Here is a 10,987-nt window from a genome sequence, read left to right on the forward strand (position 1 = left end):
CCTGGTTCTGTGATGTGATCCTGCCTTCGTGCCTGCTGCTGATTTAACGATGGGCGCCTGCTGAGACCTGCAGAACCACCTCTGCCCTGTGCAGGGCTCTCGGCCGTGCCCAGTGGGACAACAGCACCGTGCTCAGCGCTGCCCTCCTGGAGGGAACACATCAGCTCAGCACGGCCCCCCAGGCCCTGCCCCCCCCGACACCGGGCACTGTTATTTCAAATAGTTTAATTTTAAAAATATTCTATTCAGTGCTAAAATAAGTTTCACTCCGCGCGCAGCCGCGCTTCGGCTTCGCCAGGCTCGATCACAGACTCGGCGGGACATGCAGTGGCGGCAGGAGGGGGGGACGGACAGGAGGTGGCGGGGGCACGGGGCACCTTGGGCATCCTTCGTCGCCCGGGACGTGAATACCGGGACCGGGGTCCCCTGGGCACCAGAGAGCGGCTGGAGGCCCCACCGGGGAGAGGTGGTCCCACGGGGGCAGGGCAGAGTGGCAACATCCCTGTCCCTACCCCATGGGGGGGAGCGCCCCCGCCTCCCCTGACACCAATGGCTTAAACGAGCGGGTTATTGCACAGCGTCCCAGCGGGGCCGGCCCCCCAGATCGCTCCGGGTGGGTGGGAGGTGGCTCCCCCGTCCCCGGGGAGGGCGGGCAGGGGGGAGGCACAAGCAGGTAAAGAGCACCCACCGGTGCGGCAGGGCTGCGGGGAGCCCCAGGACAGCCCTGCATGCAGCCACCCGCCGAGGCCCCCCGGCTCCGGGGCAGCTCGGTGCAGGGAGAGGGAGCCAATAAATAGAGGCAAATCTGCGGGTGCTGGCAGGGCCCCGGGAGCGCAGGCGAGGGCAGGGCAGGCGGGGCCGGGCGGCTCTGCGAGGGGCTGGCGAAGGCGCTCTCCCGGCCAGGCAGGCTAGCTCTCCGAGGCCGTGTGGCACACAGAGTTCTGATCAGCACAAAATCTCTTCAAGGGCGGCGCACCGGAATCCTCCTCCTCTTCAGTTACCTGCAAGAGACAGAGGTCACAGGGGCTCGGCTGCCCATCGTGCTGCATCATGCGGCGGGGACACCCCAGACTCATCCATCAGGAAGCTTTTGGACACCAGGAGTGTGAACCCACTTCAGCCCTGGAGCCAGTGTTTTACCATCCCCACTGCATCCTTTCTTCATGCTTTATCACCTGACCCAACCTGCTCTAGTGGAAGGTGCTGCTGCCCATGGCAGGGGGTTGAAACTGGGTGAGCTTTAAGTTCCTTTCCAAACCAAACCATTCTAGGATTCTATGACCCAAGCCAGGAGATGGCTCAGAACACCACGAGATTTGGGGAGCTCCCATAGGACACTGGACACTGCAGAGCAAATCCATCGAGATGTTTCTGCTCATGACAGTGAAAGGGCAAAACCAGGTCTGTGTGTATTCAGACATGGCTACAATGCCCCTTTCCTTACCTGAGTCTCAAGAGGGACCGGCTCTTCCTTTGTGAGAGTGGGGGGCTCATCTGCAACTTCCGAGGAAGGCAGGGAGGGCTCTGGAGAAAACAGGGGGTTAATGCCATTGCCCAGGAGCACAGCAGATCCAGCTATGTAATAAGCCAGGAGAGGAGACCTCCGTCCCCATTTTCCTGCCCACATCCAGCCACGTCTCAGCTGCCCACTGGACAAGCAATGGCTCCTGCAGGATAGGGCCCAGCTGCCTTTCTTCCCCTTTCCCAGGCCAGCACCCACCTTCCAGCGTCTCCTGCCCCAGTGTAGGTGGCTGTGAGTCATCCGTGCGGAAGTCGGACGTGTGGGCAGGACTCATGGACTCGCTCTGCTGGGGGCTGGGGCTGGAGTTGGGGCTGCTATCCACCTTGAGCTGGTAGACATCTGACAGCGAGCTCTGGTTGCTGTTCTCATCTGCAGAAACAGCACCTAGTGAAGAAGAGCACCTTGACCCAGGGACACAGGCAGCTGAGGATGGCACCGAGAGCCGGGTCTTGGGGAGAAGGAAGGGCACGGTCAGAGGCAGTTTGAACACAGAGGATTCGCTGCAACCCAGCACTGAAGAACTGCCTAGCATAGGACTCTCACCAGGACACAGCCGGCACCAGATACACAACAAACCAATGGCACAGGGATTGCCTCTGCCAGGGGCACTGCCCAATCTCACACCTGCAGCTTGCGAGGGCCTCAGGCAGTTGATGGCAGGAAACCCTTGCCTACCCACCAGGGCTTTGTACCACTTCTGTCTGCAAGGTGCAAACTAAGGCCAGGAGCAATGTGCAGCGCCCACCTCCCAGCAGGCAGGCAGGCAGTCCTGGCACACACCTTTGCCAGGCCAAGTGTTCTCAAACTGCAGACCTCCAGCACCAACCCCCTCAGCCCATGTAATGGAAGTGCCAACACACTCTGCAGTTCTCCTTGGTCACATGAACTGCTGAGGGCAAGGCTAGGCTGGTTAAAGTTTCCTCTTACAACAAAAATTAACAGTTTCTCAGCAGGGACAGAAGGGGATCAGCACAACCTCAGCTTCTCCAAGGCCTTAAACTCTGTCCCCAGCTGCAGTGGGGCACTGCCACACTCACCTTGGAACTCCAGGAGAAGAGAGGAGTTGGCAGAGGTGTCAGCTGGGAAGCCATTGGGTTCTCGGGCATTGCTGCTACTTGACTTGGATTTCTCTTTCTTGAGAAGAAAGAAGAAAAGTAGAAACACAAAGTTAGAGGAGCCCATTGCTGGCAGGAGGATGCAGAGGTGCATAAACTGCTCCGAAGAGGCTGCTTCCCCATCTCTCTCCCAGCAACCTGCAGGGATGTGCCTGTGCAAGCTATTCCGTTTTACACACTTTCGTAACTGAGCAGCAAAACTGCAGCTATGAAGGTTCACAGTCAGTAACGAAAGAAGAAGCTGACACAAGAGTACTGCTGAATGAAAATAAGTCATAGAACCGTGGAATGGTTTAGGTTGGAAGGGACCTTAAAGCTCATTCACCTCCAACCCCTGCCACGGGCAGGGACACCTTCCACTGGAGCAGCTTGCTCCAAGCCCCTGTGTCCAACCTGGCCTTGAGCACTGCCAGGGATGGGGCAGCCACAGCTTCTCTGGGCACCCTGTGCCAGCGCCTCAGCACCCTCCCAGGGAAGAGCTTCTGCCTAAGAGCTCGTCTCAGTCTCCCCTCGGGCAGGTTAAAGCCATTCCCCTTGGCCTGTCCCTACAGGCCCTTGCCCCAAGCCCCTCTCCAGGTTTCCTGCAGCCCCTTCAGGCACCGGGGCTGCTCTGAGGTCTCCCCAGAGGAGGTCCCGCGGTACCCACCTCCTTGCTGTCCGCCACCGGCACCCACTTGAATATCCGCAGCGAGGTATCTCCCACCGTCACCCACTTCTTCTCCCTGCGGGACAAGCCGGCAATGGCAGCGGCTCCGCGGCGCCCGGCCACAAGCTCTCACTAGCCCCTCCCACGCCCCCCCTCACCGCTCTCCGATTGGCCCAGGGGAACGCCAATCCAGAGCAGTACCGCCCCCGCCCCCCTTTCCCCCCCACACCACGTTGTGATTGGCCCTGCTGCCCGTCCATCACCGGCGCTTCCGGTCCCCCCCCAGCTCCCGAGCAAACCGGGCGAACTAATTGGCTGCCGCCTCGCTATCCCCGCCCGCTCACCCACGCAGCACGGAGATTGGACACTTGCTGCCGGGGCGCCTCCGCCGGCAGCCGTGTGGCGCGGTGATTGGCTGCGCGCGGGGAAGGCCCCACCCCCACGGCCCCGCCTCTCACCATCTGCGGACGCGCTCGATGGCCGCCATCACTTTCTTGATGTCATCCTTGGCGCGGCTGCGGGTCTCGGCGCGCACCGACCGGCCCGACATGGCGCCCGCAGCCCCGGCAGCCCCGGCTCCGCCGCGCCCGCCGCCGACAGCCGCGCATGCGCGATCCCGCCCCGCACCGTGCGTGCTGCGTCACCGCGCTCGCCACGCCCCGAGGACGGGTGGGGAGGGACCGCGGTGACGTAAGGCGCGCATGCGCGGTTCGCCCCACCCCTTTGCGGGCTGAGCCTGTGCCGGTGGCTCCGTTTGCGGCGCGTCCCGCCCAGCGCGGGACCGGGGGTACCGGGACCGGGGGTACCGGGGCCGGGCATCCCCCCAGCAGGGCGCGGCTGCAGGAGCCCTGCCTGCATGCAGGCAGCAGCAGAAACCCCCTGCTAGCATCAGCGTTTGAGCTTGGGCAGCAAAATAAACTCCAAACCCTCTTTTCTAAGCCCAGAACCCCCCCGGCCCCCTCTGACCCCTCACTGCGGTGCACCGGGAGAAGCCTGTGGCAGAGGGAGCACACGCGGCACCCCAAGGTCCTCGCCCTCGCTCCCCATCCCGTCAGTACAGCAAGGAAGCAGGCGAGGGGCAAACCGGCTCTGACCAAACTCCTTTATTACAGCCTGTTCAGCGTTATCAAAAACCCCAGTCCCCGCAGGCAGCACGCAGTGCCAGATGCCCATGGGCACGCTTTCAGTGCTTCCTGCCATAGATGGCAGCCAGGGCCTGTCGGGCACTGGAGATCTGCTGCTCCAGGCGCTCCCGCGTGGCTTTGTTCCCAGTTTTTTTCAGGATTGCCTCCATCTCTTCCACCACTGCTCTGTGCCCAGCTGTGTTGTGGAAGACACGGATGGCCCGGTCCCCGCACGACACCAGGTAGCGGCTGCTGGTGTCAAAAGCCAAGTCTGTGATGCACTGCCCGTGCACACCGGTGAAGCGCTCCTCCTCCTCACCTCTCCGTGTGTTATACACCACGATGTCTGCGCCACTGGAGATGGCGACAACATGAGCATTGGGGGACAGGGCAATGCGGCAGGGCTCTGCCACTTCACACTTCCCTGTCAGCAGCAGGTAGGGATCCTGTTGCTTCTTATATTCCACATCTGTGTCCCAGAACTTCCACGTCCCATCCTTGGAAAGAGTTGCCATCCTGCAGCCAGGAGAGGAATGCAGTGAGCACCAGGAAGTCTGGCAGCATCCCTGCACCAGCCATGCCTGCCCAGCAGGAATCCTCGGTGGAGAGAGGGCTCTTTTGGGAAGTGTGAGTCTGTGCAGACACACAGCTCTCGCCCTCTGTCCAGAGCAGAGAGAGCAGACATGTCCAGGAGAAAATCCATGGGGAAGAGGCAGACAGCACAAGCCCTATGGGGCTCTGTGCCCAGGGCCTTGCTCCCCCTTAACAGGTTGTGGAAGCAGCGAGCTCATGTGTCCCAAGGGCAGAGCGTGCTGCTTCAGGCAGCAGTGACAGGCCCTTACCTCCTTGAGTCATTGGAGAAGGAGAAGGAATGTATGCCAGCAGCATGGCCTTTGAGCTCAAAAGCCCTGGCAACCTCCCGGAAGTCTCCGTTCTTACTAAAACACACCTCCCACACCTTCACGTCAGGGGTAAAGCCGCAGGAGGCCACAAACCTGCATGAACAAACAAGTGGAGACACAGAGGATCCATTACCAGGCAACGCAGGCTTGAGGGGTAGGCCCTGCATCAAGGTGAGCAGTCGAGGCTCCATGGAGGCAAAACCATCAAGAGCCCACAGTCAAAACATGGCTTGAATCAGCTAAAAACGCTTACGCTTCCCAGTGACAGCAGGCTGGGAAAGGGAATGCCCCCAGGAACCAGAGCAACTTCAGAATTAGGCCAAATTAAAAAACCTAAATGGTTCTGATCTCCAAATGCACTGAGCTCAGAACACAAGTCCTCCTGCAGCACCAAGTTAGAGGCAGAGTGAAGAACAAGATCTTCCCAGTAAACACATCTCCCAGTAATAAAAATCTTAATTTTATAATTAACCTTTAAAAGGTTACAAACACAAGTTGGAAATGCTGTTTGCTTTGTGCACGCCATTTGCGTTGTCCCACCTCCACTCTCTGAGGAGAGTGCTGCTCTCCTGGCTCCCCAGGAGATCGTCAGCAGGACAGCAGTACCAAAGCACAATGGCAACTGAGCATCTGAGCTAGGCAGGTGAGAGGCAGCGCTCCGGCAGGGCTGCTACCAGGGGCTGGAATCCCTTTGAAAAATATGGAGCCCTCAGAAAATCACACTAAAATAGCAGCCAAGTGCCAATGAGCTGAACACGCATCCTCCTGTTCCCACCCTGGAACACCTCCTGCCCCTCACCTCCCACAGGGTGACACTGCAGCGTAAGCATTGCTCATCTGGTTAGTGTTAATGCTGGCCAGGACTTCACCCTTTGGGCTCCAGATCATGATGGTAGTGTCATTGGAAGCTGTCATGATGAACTTTCCTGGGGGAAGAAAAGGCAAACATCAGGAGAGCTCCCAGCTGTGATGCTACCACAGACTCACCAAAGGCTCAGGACAGTCCCCAAGCAGGGCGACCCCTCCCTGCACCCAGTCAAGAAAACCAAAATCAGCACCAAAAGTCAAGGAGTGGCAATCCCCTAGGCCAAGGCAAAGAGCCTTGGCTCCCAGTCATGCCTTGGAGCACCTTGAGCATGCAGAGACCCTGCATGCTCCTCACCCTGCACCCACAGGGCTTGGCACTTCACTGGTTCCGCAGCAGGAACGTGCTGCTTGGTCTTCCCCAGGTGGCTAAAATGCAACTTTCAAGTTGTGGGTTGCAGCAGGTAGGTGACTACAACCACACTGCTTTGTCCAAATTTACTGGCCAGGTCAGCAGTTAGACCTCTGTTTGCCTCCACTTTTCCCTCTCCCGGAGGGGGAGCTGCCGATTCACCTTTCAGCTATTTTTGCAGATGCAGTTTTCACTGTCACAGCTGAACAAAGGTCTCAGTTAACCTGTTCTCTGCTCTGCTATTACAGAGGTGAACTCACATCCATCCACTTCCAACTGTCCACTGTCTCATCAAGCCCTCACCATTAACACATACTCCCTCCCACCCCATTCTAGAAGATCCCAAAAGTTTCACATAGACCATACGAACTCACTAGAGAGCTTTTTGACTGGTTAAAGACAGACTGGTGGGCCAGAGAACAGTGAGCCTCTCAATAGTGAGACCAGACCTCTCTGCAACAGCGTGCCTGAAAATGCAAATGAGGAGACTGGGCAAACTGGAGTAGTTTTGTGCTTCCAGGAATACAATTTGTCCAAGAAGGACATCTTTCAGGTCAACTGGTAGTAAATAAAGGCTAAAAAGTGACACCTAAGAGACTGCAGAGAATGAAGTACTGGTGAAGAAATGAGCCTTGAGAATGCCAAAAACTCCAACACTTCCAACCCAACACCTCTTGCTGTACATGAGACATAAAAGCTGAGTTATGGTCAATGGCTCAATGTCCAGCTGGAGACCAGTAACAAGTGGTGTTGCTCAGGGATCGGTATTGGGACTGGTCTTGTTCAACATCTTTGTCGCTGACGTGGACAGTGGGATTGAGTGCACCCTCACCAAGTTTGACAATGACACTGAGCTGTGTGGTTCGGTTGATACGCTGGAGGGAAGGAATGCCATCCAGAGGGACCTTGACACGCCTCTGAAGTGGGCTGATGCCAGCCTCATGAAGATTAACCATGACAAGTGCAAGGTCCTACACCTGGGTCAGAGCAATCCCAGGCACAGCTACAGGTTGGGCAGAGAAGAGATTCAGAGCAGCCCTGTGGAGAAGGACTTGGGGGTGTTGGCTGATGAGAAAATGAACATGAGCCAGCTTCAGTGTGCGCTTGCAGCCCAGAAAGCAACCGTATCCTGGGCTGCATCAAAAGGAGCGTGACCCGCAGGTCGAAGGAGGTGATCCTGCCCCTCTGCTCTGCTCTTGTGGACCTGGAGCATTGTGTGCAGTTCTGGTGTCCTCAACATAAAAAGGACATGGAACTGTTGGAACAAGTCCAGAGGAGGACCACAAGGATGATCAGGGGACTGGAGCACCTCCCGTATGAAGACAGGCTGAGGAAGTTGGGGCTGCTCAGCCTGCAGAAGGCTGCATGGAGACCTCATAGCAGCCTTCCAGTCTCTGAAGGGGGCCTATAAGGATGCTGGGGAGGAACTCTTCATTAGGGACTGCAGTGATAGGACAAGGGGTAATGGGTTCAAACTTAAACAGGGGAAGTTTAGACTGCATATAAGGAGGAAATTCTTTCCTGTTAGGGTGGTGAGGCACTGGAATGGGTTGCCCAGGGAGGTTGTGAATGCTCCATCCCTGTCAGTGTTCAAGGCCAGGTTGGACAGAGCCTTGGGTGCCCTGGTTTAGTGTGAGGTGTCCCTGCCCATGGCAGGGGGTGTGGAACTAGATGGTCTTAAGGTCCTTTCCAACCCTAACTATTCTATGGTTTTATGATACTACCTCAAGCCCCAAAAGTGAGCAGATCATTCCTGTACCTGTCTCTGCAACTCCTATGTTGATGATGGGAGCTTTGTGCTTCTTTGGGAAGTCCCCAGCAGCTGCAGTGAAGGTGAAGTTGCCGTCATCCTTCTTGGTCATTTTATAGACACGAATTGTCTCGTTGCTCGCCAGCCAGACGACAAATGCCCTGTGGAAGGACAGACACTCTGAACCATTTAGAGATGCCTCAGTTCACCTTGGCTACAGCAGGGAAGCTACCAGATCACTCACTGGCACCTGAGGAAAAGGATGCACTGGCAGATAAAAGGCTGTGTGCTTCACAAGGGCACCAAGTTCTCTCTCTGTGTGAGCAAAACTACAACACTAAATGGAAAATAGGACTTGTTACTCCACATCTGGAAATGAGATCTCTTCCTCTAAGAAATGCCACTTGCAAAATGCCAAGGTATGCTTTTCCACTGGTGATCCCAGTCAGCTCTCTCCTGAGCCCAAGCGAGGCTCAGCAGCCTAGCCCAGCTGCAGGATGCTGGAAAGGACTTTGACAAGCCCCTTCCATGGGTGCAGCAAGCTGGGCACTAGGATATTTGCCTGGAGAACAACATTAAAGTGATAGCTGCTTTCATGAGAGGGCCACGAATCAGCAGTACCACTGAGTCCTTGTGAGGGAGGTCACTTCCATGCAGCCCAGAGGACACATCACTGATGGTAAGCAAGGTTTGTGCTGTCTGACTGGCACCTCTGTCCACAGGACATGGAGACACAGGATATGGCCATAGCTCCAGGGAGACCTTAAGAGCGTCTTACCATTACCAAAAGAGACCAACAAGAAAGCAGGAGAGGACCTTTGGACATGCCAAGGGGAATGGCTTTAACCTGCCAGAGGGGAGACTGAGATGAGCTCTTAGGCAGAAGCTCTTCCCTGTGAGGGTGCTGAGGCGCTGGCACAAGGTGCCCAGAGAAGCTGTGGCTGCCCCATCCCTGGCAGTGTTCAAGGCCAGGTTGGACACAGGGGCTTGGAGCAAGCTGCTCTAGTGGAAGGTGTCCCTGCCTGTGGCAGGGGGTTGGGACTGGATGAGCTTTAAGGTCCCTTCCAACCCAAACCAGTCTGTGCCTATGCTACGATTCCATAACGTCCCGGTGCCGCTATGCCCCAGGAGGTTGCTGTGCCAGGGCTGGATGAGGTGTGGCCATACCGTGAGTCGGGGCTGAAGCGGACGAGCTCGGCGTGGTCCAGCCCCATGTTGGCACGCAGGCAGTGGTGCTCACGCGCCGCAAAGTCGCGGGTGCTCCACAGCCGGACCGTGCGGTCATCGGCGCACGACGCCAGGTACTTCCCGTTGCTGCTGAAGTCCAGGCAGGAAACATTGCCACTGTGGCCCTACAGAGAAGGCTCAGTGACCGCAGGGCAGAGGCCCTGCGGGGCAGGAGGCGCCGGGCCCGGCGGGGCACCGGCACCGGGCATACACGGTACCTTGAGGGCGGCGACCAGCAGCCGGTGGGTGAAACTGTGCTGCTGTGCTTTGTCCCGCCGGGCCCGCGCCGCCGGCTTCGCCTTCCGGTGCTCCCCAGCCCGGGCGGCGGCCGCGCCGTTCGCTTTGGAATCTGTGGGGCGCAGAGGGTCCGGCGGGGCCCGGGTCAGCGCCGCCCGGCCCGGCCAGCCCAGCCCCGCTTCCCCCGCCGTCCCTGCGGTACTCACCGAGGGGGGACGCGGCGGGCAGCCCCCGCGGGCCGGCGCGGCGCAGCACGGCCGCGAGCGGGATGAGGATGAGGAGCAGAGCGAGAGCACCGGGCAGCCCCAACACACCCCCAGCCACCGCCTCCATCTTCCCGCCACCGCCACCTCAGCGGGGTGGGACACTACGCGCATGCGCACAGCGCCACGCCCTCCCTGCGAGCGACCCCTGGCGGTGGCTGCGTGGGAACGTCCCGCTCCGGACCAGCCCCCGCCCCTGCCCGTGCTCAGCCCCTGCCCGTGCTCAGCCCCTGCCCCTGCCCCTGCCCGTGCCTCTGCCCGTGCTCAGCCCCTGCCCCTGCCCCTGCCCGTGCCTCTGCCCGTGCCCCTGCCCCTGCCCCTGCCTCTGCCCGTGCCTCTGCCCGTGCTCAGCCCCTGCCCGTGCCTCTGCCCGTGCCCCTGCCTCTGCCCGTGCCCCTGCCCGTGCTCAGCCCCTGCCCCTGCCCCTGCCCGTGCCTCTGCCCGTGCTCAGCCCCTGCCCGTGCCTCTGCCCGTGCTCAGCCCCTGCCCCTGCCCCTGCCCGTGCCTCTGCCCGTGCCCCTGCCCCTGCCCCTGCCTCTGCCCGTGCCTCTGCCCGTGCTCAGCCCCTGCCCGTGCCTCTGCCCGTGCCCCTGCCTCTGCCCGTGCCCCTGCCCCTGCCCGTGCCCCTGCCCCTGCCCGTGCCCCTGCCCGTGCTCAGCCCCTGCCCCTGCCCGTGCCTCTGCCCGTGCCTCTGCCCGTGCTCAGCCCCTGCCCCTGCCCCTGTCCGTGCCTCTGCCCGTGCCCCTGCCCCTGCCCGTGCCCCTGCCCCTGCCCGTGCTCAGCCCCTGCCCGTGCCCCTGCCCCTGCCCGTGCTCAGCCCCTGCCCGTGCCCCTGCCCGTGCCCTGCCCGTGCTCTGCCCGTGCCCCTGCCCCTGCCCCTGCCCGTGCCTCTGCCCGTGCTCAGCCGCTGCCCTCACCCTGCCCAGCCCCTGCCCCGCGGCAGATCAGACCCGACTCAGAAGAACCACGCTTGTGGGCTTGTGGG

At 59.7% G+C, this 10,987-nt stretch overlaps 2 protein-coding genes across 5 annotated transcripts; both read right to left on the minus strand.

The window, feature by feature from the left end:
* Positions 1-208: 208 nt before the first annotated feature.
* BCL7B (BAF chromatin remodeling complex subunit BCL7B) lies at positions 209-3,898 on the minus strand. Of its 3 annotated transcripts, none has more exons than XM_061470592.1 (6): positions 3,742-3,898; positions 3,284-3,359; positions 2,560-2,656; positions 1,721-1,891; positions 1,445-1,524; positions 209-1,001 (listed from the first exon to the last, which is right to left on the minus strand). In XM_061470592.1, exons 1-6 carry the CDS (start codon positions 3,831-3,833, stop codon positions 909-911), a joined length of 609 nt encoding a protein of 202 aa, XP_061326576.1. In that variant the 5' UTR covers positions 3,834-3,898; the 3' UTR covers positions 209-908. The 3 variants fall into 3 exon arrangements, with proteins under 3 accessions (XP_061326576.1, XP_061326574.1, XP_061326577.1); XM_061470590.1 differs by having other exon boundaries at positions 1,721-1,906; XM_061470593.1 differs by having other exon boundaries at positions 1,721-1,970; positions 3,742-3,805.
* Positions 3,899-4,371: 473 nt separating this feature from the next.
* TBL2 (transducin beta like 2) lies at positions 4,372-10,121 on the minus strand. 2 transcript variants are annotated; one of them, XM_061470630.1, is made up of 7 exons: positions 9,946-10,121; positions 9,721-9,851; positions 9,443-9,627; positions 8,285-8,436; positions 6,109-6,235; positions 5,250-5,402; positions 4,372-4,923 (listed from the first exon to the last, which is right to left on the minus strand). In XM_061470630.1, exons 1-7 carry the CDS (start codon positions 10,070-10,072, stop codon positions 4,467-4,469), a joined length of 1,332 nt encoding a protein of 443 aa, XP_061326614.1. In that variant the 5' UTR covers positions 10,073-10,121; the 3' UTR covers positions 4,372-4,466. The 2 variants fall into 2 exon arrangements, with proteins under 2 accessions (XP_061326614.1, XP_061326613.1); XM_061470629.1 differs by having other exon boundaries at positions 9,443-9,589; positions 9,946-10,118.
* Positions 10,122-10,987: the final 866 nt, after the last annotated feature.

Source organism: Pezoporus flaviventris, unplaced genomic scaffold (assembly GCF_033815535.1).
Source record: "Pezoporus flaviventris isolate CSIRO_AGI_PZ_B2104156 unplaced genomic scaffold, CSIRO_AGI_Pfla_v1 ptg000063l, whole genome shotgun sequence".
Taxonomy (NCBI): Eukaryota; Metazoa; Chordata; class Aves; order Psittaciformes; family Psittacidae; genus Pezoporus; species Pezoporus flaviventris.